Below are 18033 nucleotides of genomic sequence, written 5' to 3' on the forward strand. Positions count from 1 at the left end.
CCCATGTCCTCAAGTCCATTCTCTAGTAGGTCTGCGTCTTTATTCCCATCTTGCCCCTAGGTTCTTCATGGCCATTTTTTGTTTTTAGATTCCATATATATGTGTTAGCATACGGTATTTGTTTTTCTCTTTCTGACTTACTTTGCTCTGTATGACAGACTCTAGGTCCATCCACCTCACTACAAATAACTCAATTTCGTTTATTTTTATGGCTGAGCAATACTCCATTGTATATATGGAGTATATCATATATATACTTCTTTATCATAATAAAGAAGTATATATACTTCTTTATCAATTCATCTGTCGATGGGCACTTAGGTTGCTTCCATGTCCTGGCTATTGTAAATAGAGCTGCAATGAACATTGTGGTACATGACTCTTTTTGAATTACGGTTTTCTCTGAGTATACGCCCAGTAGTTAGATTGCTGGATCATATGGTAATTCTATTTTTAATTTTTTAAGGAACCTCCATACTGTTCTCCATAGTGGCTGTATCAATTTACGTTCCCACCAACAGTGCAAGAGGGTTCCCTTTTCTCCACACCCTCTCCAGCATTTGTTGTTTGTAGATTTTTTGATGATGTTGGCATCCATTTTCTGACAGCAGACTCCATGTGGGGCCCTGGGTGGGCACTGGGCAGCCACAGTCCTGGGGCCACCAGGGGCCACTGTTCTGTCTTGAAGGACTTGCATATGATGTGGGAAGAGAAGAGGGGAGAGAGGCATGGGGATAGAGAAGCAGAATGCTTAGAGGGCTTTGATACATGCTAAAATAGAAACAAAAACAGAATGTGGTGGGAGCCAAGAAAAGAGATGACCAGTTCTGATGAGGGCAGTCAGGGAAGGCTGACAGAGGCCCAGATATCTGAGGTGAGCCTTGGTGGATAGCTGTGGTTCTGTCAGGCAGGCTCTGGTGCACAAGGATGCATGGCAGGATCCATGCATAGTGCAGAGTAAGTGCTTCCTAAATATTTGCTGAATGGCCTTTCTAGGGAGCACCCATCTGAGAATGACTCTCATTCCTACCTTTATAACTAGAATAATAGGCTTACCCAAAATATTTTGGTGAACTGGTGGTTATTAACCATTTTAGACAAACAATTTCTCTCCCTACTAAAAAGCCTGACATTTAAGAACAAGTGAGAAAGAGGGCTCTGTTGACCTAACCAAAATAACTGGCAATGAAATCCAATGAATGCAGTTGCATTTCCTTGACACGTTTTGGTATGCCCACTTCCAGCTATATATTATTATTACTAATATAGAAAAAAACAGTGAGCCATGATTGATGGAACATTTTAATTGTTCTTCTGAGAGATTAATGGTACGTTGTAAAAATGCACTGTTCCTTACTTCTGGTATTTGTTTTTGAGAACAAATATGTAGTTATTAGGGAGGAAGTCTCATAGAAACTACTTTCAGGATTAAATAGGCATTTCTCCCACTAGCATAAAACTAGGATTTTTCTCAATTGTTTCCTATTTTTACAATGTATTGCTGTAATGGCACGAATATCTGTAGAAACTGGACAGAAAAATTGAGAACCTTAAATGAAGCTATTAGATGCAAAGTGCCTGTCAGGACCTGCTTCATTTTCTCACACCTAGCCCTCCCTGCACATCCAGGCAGGATCAGCTGCAGCCCAGGAGCTGTGGCCAACCTGGGCAGTCAGCATGCTTTAAAGACTCAGGTAATTCAACGCAAGCCAGCGTTGCAGCTTGTCTGGTCCTGAGTGTGTGTTCCACTTCTAATCACTGGGACACATCCCCACTTTGTACCCCACTTCTGTCTTTGGGATTTGACCCTCCCTGCCTTGTTGGGAGCTCACCCAGCTTGCATATTTCTTGAGGTGTGTGGGGTTTTGTCTTGGTCTTTACGTTGGTCCTTCCTCCTCCTTTCCCAACTCACCTACCAGGATCTAAAGTCTGACCTTAGAACTGTAGGCCTGTCACTCCCAAAACAGACCATGTCTGGAATCCCCCTGCCAAATGCTGCTCAGCCACTCTGAGAACACAGTCATGTCTTTCCTCACTATGGAGACACCACTGTCTGCTTGGATCATGATCTATTACAGAGAGGCACTGGAGCACAGTGGTTAAGAACCCTGGTCCTGGGGTCTAACTGTCTGGGTTCAAATTCTGAGTGTACCATTTCCTACCTATGAAATCCTGAGCAAATGGTCAGGTCTGAATCTGCTTATCTGCCAGATGAATATAACTGAAAATGATAGCACCTCCTCAAAGGGCCGTTGGAGGAGTAAGTAAAATAATCTGTGCCAGCAAGCTAGCCTGTAGAAAGTGCTGGAGGAAGACTTCCATGTCCTGTTTCACTCCCACCTGCACATTTGGCATCCCTTGGTTTGCCCCGTTGCACTGAAGTTAGCCCTTTCTGTTAGCAGATGTCATATCTCATCAGGTCACTTCCTGGCCTAAAAACACCTCTGTGGGTTGCTGTGGCCTACACAGGGACAGGTGCTTTGACTGGGCACAGAAGGTCATGCGGATCTGGCTCCTGCTTGTGTCCCTTGCTCTGGCTACACTGACCTGCCACTGGTGCCCAGAACATGTTAGGTGCCCTCAGGTCTCTGTACCTTTGCTCCTGCTACTCCCTCTGCTGGCATCCCTTTCCTGCCACACATGCCTGGTGCTCAGCCTTGGAGATTGTTGAGAACTCTATGCTTTGTGTCCAACTATAGCGCATCCAGATCTGAGCGCATCCACTCAGATCTGTTTATATATTTGCTTTCCTGATAAACTCTTCAGGGCAGGAGCTGAGAGTTAATACTCAATCAATGCCTGAACCTGATCGTGTCATCAGACATGACAGCACTGTGCAAAGCAATGGATGTGGGGGGCTCCTGGAGTTGGCATGTGCAAAGCCCAGTCCAGCACAGGGTGGGTGGCAGGGCAGGGAGAAGGGGCCAGGGCAGGGAGAAGGGGCCTTGTTGTCCTTTCTTTGTCTTTTGCTTCTTTTCCTCCCAGTTTCCTACTTTCTCACTACTTGGGTTCAGAAATCAGAATCTTTCTCAGTTCTTCATTATAAATGAGAAACCGTAATTGTGTTTGATGCCTACATCAGTGAGATGACCCGGTGTAATCTCAGGATGCAATTTATCTTTTTACATAGAATCTATCAATGTCCATTTGTATTATAATGTCCTTGCTGGGCTCAAGAAAGGTTTAAATACTGAATGCACCTTTTAAAATTTTCACTTTTAAATTGCTATGAAATAATATATTAAGCACATACATACACCATCAAAACTTATTTAAGCCTTCTCAAAATTAAAAATGCCTGCTTCTTAATTACCTAAATAACTAACAGTGGCTAAAGGGAAGCTCAGTTGTGTCTTTAGGAATATGTACTTCCCCTGCTATGAAATAATGACCAACAAGAGACATCTTCTCAAGGTTTAATAAAGAAAACAAAATGTATTTTATATCTAAAACATCAGCATAGGAGAGGCAGGAAATATGTATTCTGTGCAGGTGTAAATCTGTTCTACCAATTAAATTCCCTTGGTAGTTGCTCAGTGCATGGATCATGCAGATTTCCTTTAAGACAAAATTAAAAGCACTTCCCCACTCTAAACAATGGCTCATGTGAAAGCATGCCATTTTATGTTTCCTGGACTAACTGAAAAAAATTAAAACTATTTTAAACATTTTAATCTTTGATTGAGTAGTTGACAAAATATGTGATGGAAGGATGTCAGTTTCATTAACCCTGTGTTGCAGGGAAAGAAACTAAGGTCTGAGGGTAGAGTAGATTGGCACTTAAGAGCAACTCCTCCAAGTTATAGTACAGCTTGGTGGCCAATGAAGGATAGGAGAGAGGTGACATTGGAGACTGGAGAGGAAAGAAAAGCATGACATTCTTAAATGGAAATTTTGCCCATTTTGCTAAAAAAATAGTGCAAGTAGGGACTTCCAATGTATTTCAGGTACAGGAATCAGTGACAGGTCATTGCCAATTCATTCATGACCATATAATTTTTCTTCCAAACTGGGACAATTCTGAGAATGAAAGGGGCATTGTTAATAATTAATTATAATTAATAATTAAAAATAATTAATAGTTATTCAGGATAGCTATTGACCATTATTAACTTGCCTGCATGGGACAACCTAGAACATATGGCCACCCCACCCCTAGGTCACTCTGAGGCTCTAAGCTTGCAGTGGGCTGTAAGCCCAAGTGGCCTCAAGGGATGGAGGACCACTGAGCAAGGCTGACTTGGGAACCCTCTATGGTGTTTCAGAACTCCCTGGCAGAGTTTAAACTGGCCTAACCTTCAAGTGTTCTTCTGGCAGGAGGAACATCTAGAATTACATAGTGTGACTGAACTGTTCTCTTAGAGTAGAACCATTCAAGTGTATATCTTTAAGCCAGCCTTGGGTACAATAATTTCTAAACCTGACTTCACAATCTAGGGAGCTTAGAGGCCCTAGATTAGGCCCCATCCCTAGATACTCTAGTTTAGTAACTATGTAGTGGGCCTAGGCATCTGTATTTTTAAAAATTCCTGTGATGATTCTGATGCCCAGGTGAATATGAGGGCCCTCTTGGGTTTGTAAAGAGGATATGAGGTTTTAAAATGGTTGAAAATTTTAAATTTTCAATAGGATGATTAAAAGTCAAGCAACAATATGGGAAGGGAGAATATTAGAGAAGAACTGAAATATTTTCTATAAGTTAATTATAATTTTTATAGGACCCAAACAGGGGCAAATTGTTTAAAAAATATATGTTCCTTTGGTGTTTTCCTAAATAAAAGTGGTACATTGGACTCTAAAAAAAAAAAATATATATATATATATATATAACATATTTTATATATATATATATATATATATATATTATAAATATATGTTCCTTATTTTCCCCTAGCCTTACTTACTGGCTCAGGAACAATTCGAGGCATTATAGATGAGGCATGTTTTAAACTATGCCCTAAAGATTTTAAGATTTTACCATACAGTAGAATTTGGTAAAGGAATTTCAGCAAATGTTTTCAAAGGAAACTGCAATGAAGAGAGACAAGGAAGATAGTCATAAACTCTTTGTGGGCAGTGCTTATATCTATCTTTGTTCCATATTGTAGTGCATGGCACATAATAGATATATAGTAATCATTTATTGAAAGGTGAATGGGTTTGGGAGGGGAATGCTATTATATGAGAATGACTCTCATTCTTTTCTTTATAGTTAGAGAAATTGAAGCATAGAAACGTAAAATAGCTTGCTCAAAATATTTTTAAGGCTGGTGTTTATTAGCTTTGATTAGTTAAACAAGTTTGCTTTTTGCTTATGAGCTCCACTCTCAGGGACTGCTGAGGAAGAGAAATCTGTTGCCCTGACATCCTTCCCCCTCCTTCCTTGGTGTCCCACACTAATGGGACTAGACACTTTCTAGTTTGGCCCTTAGGTTGAAACCAAAACTGATCTGATTACTATGTGCATGCCTTTTCTTGATTTTTAAAGAAACAGAATTTTGTGTCTATATATTTAAGAATCGTTAACATTCAAGTTTTAAAAAAGAAAGTTAACAAAAGTCACAAAAATTTCTTTTCTTGGCACAGTACTCTTTCTACTCTGTCCAGGTGCCTCTGAGCACCTGTGGTTAAGCATATTTCTAGGGGCTAAGGGCTACCTTTTTAGAAAACTTCTTTTAACAAAAGTATAGCATGCAAATCTTTTTCTCCAGGGCCTTAGTGTATAGTAACTTAGATAGTATACATAGGGTCCAGAGAGTGGAAGACGAGTGTGTGTTTCTTGGCCTAAACCATCTTTGTATGAAAATAACAGCCCTACCCTTTTCCCGCTGCAAATCTGGCCAGAAGGATCATGAAAGGGCCCAGGAGCCCATAGCCCAGTGCACACAGCCCTATTCTTCTAGGGATCAGCTCACTCTGGATATTTCATCATAGAGAACAATAACTTACGGTTAAAAGTAGGGCAAACTAAAAAGCAGTTTAATTTAGAATATGAAAGTGTCTGTTATTTTATGAACTTGAGTGGGCAGGATGTATAAGCAGGTGGTTTTTGAAGTTATTGGACTTTCCAGATGCAATAGTTTGCAGCTGCTCTTACTTCAAACCCCTTTAAAAGGTAGCCAGCACTGCTGTCGATTGGAAGAATAACCCACATCATGAACTTTTTCATAATTAAAGAATATTTGGTGTATCTTATCTTAAATTTTAATAAATAATATGAAATTTTATTCAGTTAGAACCAAAGTTGAGCTAATTCTTCAAGTTTTTTGGACAACAATTTGGAGGTGGAGAAAGAAAAACTACTTTATTTTAATAAGCATTTAAAAGGTATGTCACTGTTGACTGAAATTGAAAATGTTTCAGATGGTTATGAATGAATAATGTCCCCCATTTTAATATTGTTATTTGCTCAGTGATGTGAGAATAATTTCCCACCACACATGACCATAGTGCTCTTTTACAAGCTGGGGATTCTGAACTCCATGCATATTCTCATGTGTGGCAGAGTATTAGTCACCATCTTGTGAGGCTATCTCCTAAACAAACAAATAAGCAAAACCAATTCCAACAGAAGAGACTATTAACATGGCGCTGAGTGCTTTGGGCCAGTCTGACCTTTTAAATCTTATGCTTTGATTATATCAAGCAAACATGAAATTTAAAATCTCTGTTATATTAATATTAATTACTAATTGCTCTAGAATGCTTTATAGTTGAAAGGGATCATGGTGGCATTAGGCCGTTATTTTGAAACCCAAACTGATTACCCTGCGCATCCCTTTTCTTGACTGCTAAAGAAAATTTTGTATCTGTGTATATTTAAGAATCATTAATTCAAATTTTAGGAAAGAAAGATACAAATGCGTATTTTTATTTTTAACAAAGATCTCCTCTCAGATGTACTGATTTGTCTCAGAGCTAGGCTCAGAATCATCTCAGCTCATTTCTCCTCTCATGACAATAATCCATGAAAATCACATAATCTTATCTATTCAAGCCTTATGTTATATTTCAAAATATCTGTTTTGGACACTAACCATGTGAAAACGTGGATAGAAATTTAAACTTTTTTAACCCTTAAGTTTCTCTTAATGTTAAAAAAAAGGAATTGGGAATTGGAGGTTAACCTGGTAACCATTACATTCTCTTCCAATTCTAAAATTCTGTCATTTTGCACCTATATGGTTTTATTCCCAGTGCCACTGCATATTGTTCTTCTCATTTCATGTCCAGACCATGATGCAATTACATCGTAACTGTTTGCTCCTCATCCAGACTGGCTATCTTTTATTACATCCTGTACCTTAACCAGTCATCTTCCAAAGAGCCCACCTTCATCATGTCATTCTAAGCTTGAAGTCTTCTTGGCTTCCCACTGCTGACATGATAAAGTTCAAACTTATCAGGAGTACTGGATTCAGGATTCTATCATCTGGCCACGATCAGTCGTTTCATCTCTATGACCTACCACTATGACACATGAACTCTAATTTCAGTCAAAATGGGCTGCTAAACCTTCCAGACTTATGCCCTGTGTGTGACATTCCCATCTCCATGCCTTGTCATTTAGAATTACCTCCTGTACTTTTTTCTCAGCTATTTGCATTCCATCTGTCGATTATGACCCAACTCACATTGCACCTCCTTCATGCCCTTCTCCATTAAACTATCTATAATGCATCCTTCTCTCACCCTAATGCCCTATCCAAGTAGGGTCTCCCTAACACTTAATATCAGTACCATTCACTTTCAAAAAAACTTTATTGAGGAATAATTGACAAATATAATATTTAAAGTGTACAACATGATGACTTGATATACATCCATATTGTAAATGATTACCAAGATCAAGATAATTAATGATTCACTTTTAAATAAACTTTTTATTATGCAATATTCAATACTACTTACTTTTGATTTATTATAGTATATATTTGGTATATTTCCAAAATGATAATGAGAAACCTTATGATAGAGACTGCATAAAAACGCATGCCAGTTGAAAAAGAAAGTGAAAATTCAAACCCATATGTGAGAGAGAATAAGTAACACGGATTAATGAAACTTAAAAATCTAGTTATATGTTTCCTGGCAAATAAAAAAAGGACCAATTAGATAGCATTTGGAAGTGACTTACTGTTGTGATATTGTGTGTGTGTGTGTATGTATGTGTGTGTGTATTTTTAATCTGTATGCATCTTGTCTTCACTAACTCTAATCTTTGTGATTTCTAGGACTTATTTTAGGAATTACACTTTGTAGTACGTAGCACAGTGTCTAGTCTAGCAATGATGAGTTTAACAAATTGATTGATGGCTAATGTGATATCAGAATCATAAATTTGAAGTCATTTTCTTTATTAGAAAATCAAAATAGTACATAATAAACATATGAATGAAATGTGAGCATAAGAAAACATAGAAATCTCAGAGGGAGAATGGACAGTCTGAAGGTATGACCACTTTAATTAGAAGAAATTTTAAAAAGCGTTCATAAAATAACTCTTTTTTTTCGATAAATGTCTATACAGACATCTCATAATATGGTGTAGCAAACCTTTAGTGAAATAAGAAACCAACTTTATTGGAACTAAATTGTTCAGTCTAATTTATGTCATTATCACTAGTGGAATAGGTGATAATACTCTACCTTCTTGAAGTATAAATTCACAACACATCCATCTTCTGAGTTTTCTTCCCTACCCTAAATAGCTGTTTTATGGGACTAAAAGGATACTGTGCAGATACACTATGCTGCTCCTCACACTGTACATCAGTGTTTCATTTCATCTCCATCTACAAGTTTCTAAACTTGATATGGGGACATTTTTAATATAGAGAGAATGAACACTCTAGTCCTCTGCTGTCCAATAGTAATTTCCATGAAGGTGGAAGTGTTCTAAATCTGTGCTGTCCACTACGGTAGCTACTAGCCTTAAGTGCTGAGAACTCAAAATGTAGCTAGTGTGACCGAAGACTGTATTTTAAATTGTATTTAATGTTAATTACTTGGAATTTAAATTGAAATAGCCAAAAGTGGTTAGTGACTATAGAATCAGACAGAATTGGCAGCTTTTACAGAGCTGCTTGCTTTTAGAACAGACCTTTTCTTACCTGATTTGGTAACTCTAACAGTAGATTCAGTTGGCCACTGTTTCTTTATTATCATGTGAAGTTTTAAGCTACCATGCATTAAGCGTGAAGCTTTGGGTGTCTTTATTATTTTAAGAAGTCTGTGTAATCAAAAGTAAAATTTAGAGAAATTTATTATTTACTGTCTCGGTAACATGCAGAGGATCCTCACTGTTTCTATCCTTAGATTTGTGCTTGGATTCAAAGAAAAAAAAATTATAAAATAGGAGTCTCCACTGGGTGTAGGCCCCCTTTCCTGGCCCTACTGGCAGATGTACTCTTTGCATCTCTCTTTGCAGGGCATTCTCTGAAGGCCTCTTTAAGCAAGACATCTGAGTAAGTGGGCCTACCAAATTCTTCTCGAGGTAGATTTTTTCTGTCTGATTGTCTTGTTTTGCTCACAGTTCTATGAGCAAGTGGGTGGAGTTTGCTTTCTCTAGGCCAGCAGAAGCTTGTTCTAACTCTTCCTTTTAATTTCTTTAATATGAGGATCCCCACACTTGCTCTTTGAAATGCTATTATGTGAACTATTTCCTCTAAGTCTGTTATGCCTTTTTTCCATTTGTGTTGAAGTCTCTTTTCCCACTGGGGCCTTTCTTTCTCAACTTAGTCATGCTATGTGTGGAGACCCACATCTACACTGCTGGCTTCTCTGACTCATCCTGGGAGGTTCACTTGCTTCAGGAATCCCACTCAACGCTGCAGTGGAACAACAGGGAGGCTCTAATGAAGCTAGGCCCTTCTGAAATCTGCATCTTTTCCTGGCACTTTTCCTTCTTGTCCAAAGCTACATGAGAAGGGAAACAAGCAAAAATGCCCTTTCCTCCTTTAAGGCAATGTTTTTAGTAAATAGTTTTTAGCAATTCTAATTTCCAGTTTATAAACTATTTTTGTTATTGCTGCTGCTTTTAAATATTCCATAATCTGGTTAGTAGAAAAGCCTGCTAAGGCTCCAATTTTCCTTTTTCCTCCACCAGCAAGCCAAGAGAGTCAATTCTGACAGTTACATTTTCCTTCCAGTTGCAGATTAAATTGTTCCCCTTTTTGAAATATATTATTCATAAATGTGAACAGTCTCTGAACTATGGCCCCTCCCATCCTGGATAGGAGGCTGCGTGGGCGGAAACTGCTCATCCACCCCATTGGCTGCTCTGGGGGTCTTCACACTTTAATCTTCCAGGCCAGGAATTTCTTTGGTCATCCCCCTTCCTGAGAGAAAACCCTCTGCCAAGGATGGCTCAGGCCTATGATTTCCCAATCAAGATGGGTTTAAGCAACAAATTCCTCTGATGAGATTTGTTCAAAGGGTCAAAGTTGAGTAACATAATCATAATCAAAAAGTGACCATCCAGTCAGATCTAAGTTTAGCCAATACCCATTCAGTTAACCTATTTTTAATCTCACCAAGCACATCCTTAAAGTATGAAAAGGAACTCCAACCTGAACATCCCATTAGCTCAGGGAAGGCTTACCCAAGCAGTCACTAAAGAAGCAACTTTCCACACCTAACTAGAGGTCTATAGGAGAAATCAAAAGGCACATATTATTTTAGTTGTGTAACTATGCATAGCTGTGTACAACAAGTGCCATGTTTTTCCAGTTAAATACCCTTCATATAAATATTAAATATTTGATTCTATTCTGTATATATATGTGTGTATATATATACATATATATATACATACACACACATATATATATATTTCATCTTTAGTCAGAAGTATTTCTACCTACTTTGTTATTTTTAAGAAAATCACTTCAGGTTATCTTAATTTTAGCTGAGGGAACCTGCTCACTTAGTATTCCGGCTGTCACCTTTGGCACAAGACCTTACCAAATGATCTCACTGTTTAATTCTATATACAGTGGAGAGCCACCCTTCACTTAGACTTTCAACCTGAAAACGGAAAAAGGGTGACCTGCAGCGCAAACATCTCACCCTCTCAAGGAGTGTGGGGCTGTCTCTTGCTGAGATCCAGAGGTTCATTTGCCAGGAGAAGGGTGCAGTTAAATGAACTCTTACAAAACTCAAGTTAGCTAAATTCCAGCTGAACTAACCGGCAGGAGTGGGGAGGGGAGATGTGACATTTCTGACAACCGCGGGAGTTCCCGCACATCAAGCCCAGAAAATGGTGAGTGTGTGGCAAAGACAGGGAAAGATACACAGGCTGCTGGCCAGAGGAGAGCTGTCCCAGCCCTCTCAGTGTCTTCTCGGGGCACATCCCTTCCTTGCTGGCCGCCTCACCTTACCTTGACCACGTCGTCGTTGAGATGCTTGGGGTCGCGGTTGACCAGGTCGATCTCCTTGGTGTGCGCGTCGTACACTTGCTTCTCGTTCATCTCTTCTGCCATGGCCTTGTTGTTGGGCTTGTAGATGTTGCCCTGTTCCCGGATGGGAACAGTGTAGAGATGTCCCTGCGGAGGGCGGACGGCCAGGAGGGGGAGGGTGGCACCGGCGGTAGGAAGAAAATTTCAAAAAGAAAAACCGGCGATCAGAAAAGTCAGCCTAGTAGCGCGGCAAACCTCGAGGCTCAAAATCGAACTAACCGCTTCGGAAGCGGTGGCTCCGCGCACAGTAAACTCCTTAGAGCCGCAAGCTTTTTAAGAGGATCGAGGAGAGGACACCACACCCCTCGGTACCAGGCAGGGAGCTCCTGCCTCCCCCGCCCGCCACCGCCAGGGGTCAGGGCAGACCCCGCCGTGCGGTCCGCCCCGGCCTCAGCCCTGTGCACGCCCTGCCCGCGGCACCCCGCGGAGACCCCCGCAGGGGAGAAGACCAGACTTCCGACTTTTCTCCAGCCCCTCTCTCCGCCACGCCACCCTCTACCCGAGCTCTTCACCTGTTCCCGTCCCTGGCCTCCATTTCCCTTCTCTCCATAATCCCTTCTAGCTTCATCCTTAAGACCCAGCTGGAACCCCCCGACCCATGGAACATCCTCCGCACCTGTCCGCGTCCCCCACCCTCCCTTTGCAGTCTCTGTTCCTGCGCAGCTCCCACCACTCCCCTGGTGCTCACAATCCCGCATCCCCCATCTTTGGGTCGAGCCAAGTGTCAAACCCTCCTAAGCTCTCTAGAACGGTATCTAACCTGCACAACCCCCCGGCCCACCCTCAGGTCACTCCCAGGCTGCCGGCCGGTCGCTGAACGGCGGCTGAGTTTGGGAAAATGAGGTCTCGACACCCAGGCGGAGACCGAGCGCCGAGAGGTGTTTGGAAGGGCGGGGGGGGGAGTGGTAGTTAGGGGGAGGGGAGGTCCGCTCCTCTCCAGACACCCCTGCCAGGCGCCGAGATGCAGGAAGAGTTCTTGAGGTGGCCCAAGAGCTTTGGAAAGTGCAAACAAGACGCGCGCTGTCGCCCCGGCCAGCCGGTTCAGGCGCCTTGTTCTTGTCCCCAAGACTGCGAGTGAATGAGCTCCCACCCTCTGCTCTGGCTCTCTGCCTCCCAGAAGACTGGGGCCGGACCGTGGGGGTCCCGCAATAAGGCAGTGCCCCTGAGCCATTCAGAAACGCGCCCTCGGTCTGGCAGACCCAACTTGAGGACCCCGACGACCCCCTTCTCCGCGATCCTCTAGCTTAGGGGCTCCCTTGACCCCCTTCCTAACAGGAAAACATAAAACATTCCTGCCTCCTCTTCACCTCCCCGCCCAGACCCATTCCTCAGCAATGCCAGGGGAGAGGAGTGCTCCGACGTCGAGAGAGGGCTGAGGCAAGCAAAGCAGTCGGAATATTTGGAGTGGGTGATAGCAGAAGCAGCACTTCTTGCGCGCCGCGATACCGGAGCACACCCACCCGAGCCTACCTCTGAGTCTACGTATTTGCCCCCCGACATTCTGGCCCGTGGCTGGATGAAGGCTCTGAGGAGATTTCCCTGGGCTGTGATTTAAGGGAACTGAGAAAGGAAGATCTTGTATTGTATGGGGGTGGGGGGGTGGGGAGGCTCTGGCGGGGGTGGGGGGGGCGGTGGCTGGGAGGGAGCCTCCTGGCTCTCCGCCAAGGGTTTGTTCTGCTCGCGGTTGGCCGGGATGTGTGCTGCGCCGGGTCTAGGCACATCCCCAAGGTTTTGGCAGCAGAGGGCGGGGAGCGCTCGCAAGGAATAAAGAGCAATGAGAAAGAGTTTTCACCGTCTGGGCTGCTTGGGCAGATATTTTAAACCTGGGGCAACATTTTTCCAACTATAAGCCACTGAGAGGCGTCCGGGCAGGGGAGCTAATGTTTTCGCAGTGCATCATCCCAGCAGGGGTGGGGAGTGGAGGAAGTCGACTGCCTGCAGAGATGCCCAGTATGGGCAACCGAGCTTCTTAAAGAATTCTGCCCTGTTCTAAGCCTTTTCTTCTCATCGCCCACGTTCCATCGCTGCTTAAGACACAACTATCTCCTTGTTTCACAGAGGAAGGGATGAAAAATGACCCGGAACCTTTAGGTGCATTTCACATCTAAACACAAGGAAGGAATCTGTGTGGGTGCGTGTGTGGTGTGCTTTTGGTGACACTGGTTTACATCTAGTCTGTGTGGATGGAAACTTGGAGAAGCAGGCATGCAGAATTTAACATTTACCAACCGCTTCTGAAATGTCTCTCAAATGCTTTGAAATAAGAAATAAAAATGTTTAACTCTTCTATTAATTTATTACTTTTTCCCCCCGGAACTAAGGAAACAGGTGATGCCATATTTACAAAATACATAAAATATTTACAATTGTACAAATATTTAATTGGAGTTTCAAGTTTACCAGAGAAGATTTTTTTTTTTTAAGTGCTTGGCTGTGAGTTAGAGGAGGCTTAGTTTTTCTAGTAATTGATTAGAATTTTTAAAAAAGTTGTTAGCAATGAAAATATTTTATCTGTTCCTAAATCGGGGTTTTCTTTACCTTATTATAAAGTGGCACAAGATGAATTGAGTAATAATCAGTCATTTTACTTTGGGGCAATAATAAGGAGATTCACTATCCTAAAACGGAAAGGACATTTTGCATTATGTTCCACATGCGCTCGAAAGTCAAATTATGATTTGAAATGAAAAAGCTGGTACTATACCTGAAAGGGCACAGGATACATTAAAAATACTGGCAGTCTAGAAGAGGGAAAATGGGGATGGACACAAAAGGAGGAGGAGAAAGGGAATTAGAGGATGGAACTCCTAGAGTTGATTATCAAGGTGGAGAGAAGACATAAACATATAAAAGAGAATGACAAAGCACAGGATTTTGTTATTGTTGATAGCAGAAAGGCAATACAGTTTTTGGAGAAAAGATCAATTTCAACTAGATGGCAGAGAAAATGTCACAAATGTTGGCATGACTTTACTTATGCTGACTAGTCATCATTAGAATACTAAAGATCTTCCCAAAGTTGGGTTTTCTTAATTTTACTTCTGCCAAATTGCATTTCTAAATGCTTTGAACAGATTACATGTTAACAAACATAATATTCTAGAAAAGGGAGGTGTCAGGCTCAGTGTGTTGTGTAGTGCCTAGTCTACCTCTAATGATTGCGAAAAGATTGCTATTCCTCTAACTCCTTCATAAAAATGTTGGCTGCAAAGCAGTTGAGTTTTGTTCTATGGAAAAATGTGGAAGCTGTTTCCCATCTTTTGTTATTCAGTCTTCAGCTGCAGTGAGTAATCTTGACTGTGAAAAAAGTCAACAGGAACAGGGAGAGAGCATGTCCTGCATTCCAGCAAGGAATGGACTTTGTGGGGAGGCCTGTGAGTGAATGCTTAACTAGCACTCAAAGGAGGGAAAGCAGCCTCCCTGGGGAAGTCCACCCCAAAGTCAGCACAACACATGGAATCATAATGATCAGTGAAGCGTTGTCAATGCCAAAATGAATTCCTAATGAGAAGAAAAACCACAAACTCTTCATTAACCTGCCCCAACAAGAAGCTGGCACCAAAGAGAAACAGATCATATTCTGGTTATAATAGCTGATTGGGATAACTGGCTCCATCCAACTTCATGAGATACAAAGAAAAGATGAAGTAGAACACTGTTAGCAGAGATTTGAAATGAATAGATGATGTAAAGAGATATATATATTTTTTGATACCCACAGATATAACTTTAGGCTTAGAGGCAAGTTAATAACTTCTCCAAATCATTTACTAAAAAAAAAAAAAAATGGGTAAATGGCAACTCATTTGCCCTCTACGTTTTTTTTTTTAGGAAGCAGCCTTAAAGGTCAGCTCATGCATTATATGTTACTATATAGAGAGCTGAAAGGACACAGGTCATCAAACCGGCTGTCTTCGAAATAAGGAAACTGAAGTTTAAATACATGAAAATGATGTGTTCTTAAGGAGTTTTGTGGGGCAATGAAACATTTTAAAATTCATAAATAACTATAGCACCTGTTAACAACTTGTGGGGCGTGGGATTCTTAAGTAGTGTAATGAGGACGGCTGTGGCAGTACTGTGACGTTTGTTGCCTTTCGTGTTCTCTCATCTCTTTCTCTAGGCTCCCTAACCCCTGAGCACAGCTTCCTCTTCCCATCCCTTCCACCCTAGGTCCTCTTCATACTCTCAGCTGGCTTCATCTCATTCCCACTCCAGGATTAGGAGTCTAAGGTTTGACCGCTTATAATGATATGAAGGTTTAAAAAAGCAGTCATCTTTCCAAGATTTCTCAACACTCAGAAGCTTGATACTGCCCAAATGTGCCTTTGTTGATGAGTTCAAAAAAGTGAGTGTAGCTTAGATTATAATAAGAATTATCACTAGGTGTGATATAAAAACAATTTAATAACTAGTATGGCAGAGCCACCAAGCAGTCATTCTAGGCTTGAGTCACAGCTCTGGAGCTGTGCCTTAGTGTCCTGCCAGCTAGCTGCTGGCTTATTGGGAGTTGGGGGCCCTTGGGAGAAGGACAGGAGGGGAGGGAGTACATTTTAGAGCAGTGACTATTTATACACAAGTACATAAATGGCAATATTCTTACAATCTGTGTTTCAGCTGAGTATTTACCCTGTTTTCACCATCACCACCTCTCATACCTTCCCCTATTCACCCTCATAACCCAGATCCCATTCAGGCCTTCTTCCCATACCTGCCATACCTTCTTCCATACCTTCCATTTTATACATGGAAAGAAATGGCTTTCTAGAAGAAGACTTTGCCTCATCACCCAGTCCCTTCCTATCCCTGTTCTGGTTTGAAGGCCTCACTGGAATCTTCCTCAGTTTGAGAAATTCATTGGTCTTTACATTTTGACTGTCTTAAATGATTTTTTTCTATTTATTTTCTTAAAAAAAAAAAGGACAACTATTTCTACATCTTAAAAATCTGATCAAGATGGCTGAAAAAGTATTCTTTTTATACTGTTTCTTTAAATTAGCTTTACTTTCTTTATTTGTAAAATGAAAAATATAATTGACGTCTACCCAAGAGGGGTGCTGTGAACATTCAATGAGGTGATGCATTTAAACCACTGAGGATACTGCCTAAATCAAAACAGATGCTAGGGTTAAGGAGACAAATTTCAGTCCACAGATTCAGGATTGAAATAAGTGTATTTTCTTTTATAGTATTTTTATTGTAAAATAGTTCAACCATCTAAGATATACCAAATAGTGTAATGAACACTCACCATAAGCCTGATCAAATACTTTTGTTTTGCCTGGTTTGCTTCAGATTTTTAAAGTGGAAAACATAGATATTATTCTGGTCTCCTGTGAGGCATAACTTTCTCTTTTATTAATAACTGAACTCAATTTCTTTTACAAACCCCATTCCTTCAGGTGGCAGAACCTTCACCTCAATCAAGTCCTAGTTTCTTCCATTTTGTTAAGGTTGTATTGCATCTAAGTTCCAGGGGCTTATTGCCAAGGAGTCTCAGGGTGGGTCTGTGGAGGAGAGTCTCTTCCTTAGTTGTACATCTTGGATCTGCTGATAGGTACATATCCTGTCTGTCATTGGTCCATTCAGGATGCTGCTATAATGTCCTCATGCTGATTCAATATGACCCTTAGGGCTAGAGACACCTTTTGCTACTTCTGTCCTTTTCTTGGGGCTCTGTGTAAGTCCGATGAATCTGGGTGGGCAGGCCTGATGCAGCATCATGGAGCCTCCTATGGTAAATGTGGTGTAGAGAACAGAATAAATGCCCTACCACCGTGCAGAGGAACTCTAGAGGGTTGCTATCTCTACAGGCCCTACTCAGAAGCAGGAGGCACAAGTACCTCTGCTCTCAGATCCTCTTTTATCTGGGTTCATGCTAGGGATACACATGTGTCAAAAATTACTTTATTTTCCTAATTTTGTCTCCCTTGAGCAGGAAGCCTTGCTCATATATCACTCAATTTCTTTAATGCCCTGAATTCCCCCAGGACCAAGGCTTTTGGAATCAAGAGAAGCCTTATCTCTGCTTTTTCGTTGTAATAATCCTTCCCTAGGTATGGTGGAAGGTGAGGTAGGGGAAGGCTCCATGGGCATCCAGAAAAGAACATCAGTAAACATTTCAAAAGTGTCATCATTCACTAGTTTTCCTCTTTCCCTTGGAGGGGGAATTAGATGAAGCTAGTCAAAAGGTACAAACTTCCAGTTATAAGAGTAATAGAGATGTAATGTGTGAGTGATAAACATAATTAACGCTGCTGTATGTTATATATGAAAATTGTTAAAAGAGTAAATCTTGAGTTCTCATCACAAGGAAAAACCTTTTTTTCCTATTTCTTTAATTTTATATATATAGTAAATGATGAATGTTCACTGAACTTATTGGGATAATCATTTCATGATGTATGTATCATCATGCTATATACCTTAAACTTATGTAGTGCTGTGTATCGATTATATCTCAATAAACTGGAAGAAAACATAATCCTGGTAAGATTTTGCTGGTGACATATAAGATCTATCTGGTTTTTCTGAATTATAACAAACCCTCAAATTCAAATTCCAAACATGTAAC

General features: G+C 41.1%; 1 protein-coding gene across 2 annotated transcripts in view; it reads right to left on the reverse strand.

The window, feature by feature from the left end:
* The window catches only part of CAV1 (caveolin 1), a 33880-nt gene extending 20633 nt beyond the window's left edge, over positions 1 to 13247 (reverse strand). The window contains exons 1-2 of one of the 2 annotated variants that reach the window (XM_027102131.1): positions 12930 to 13247; positions 11382 to 11546 (exon numbers count right to left, since the gene is read on the reverse strand). In XM_027102131.1, the coding sequence (XP_026957932.1) occupies positions 11382 to 11546; positions 12930 to 12959 (195 nt within the window). In that variant the 5' untranslated portion in view covers positions 12960 to 13247. Of the gene's footprint in view, positions 1 to 11381; positions 11547 to 12240; positions 12350 to 12929 lie in introns of those variants that run through there. The other variant, XM_027102130.1, reaches the window with a different exon arrangement.
* Positions 13248 to 18033: the final 4786 nt, after the last annotated feature.

The sequence above is a fragment of the Aethalodelphis obliquidens genome, unplaced genomic scaffold, assembly GCF_003676395.1.
Source record: "Aethalodelphis obliquidens isolate GAN/ISIS:26980383/991018 unplaced genomic scaffold, ASM367639v1 scaffold5, whole genome shotgun sequence".
NCBI lineage: Eukaryota > Metazoa > Chordata > Mammalia > Artiodactyla > Delphinidae > Aethalodelphis > Aethalodelphis obliquidens.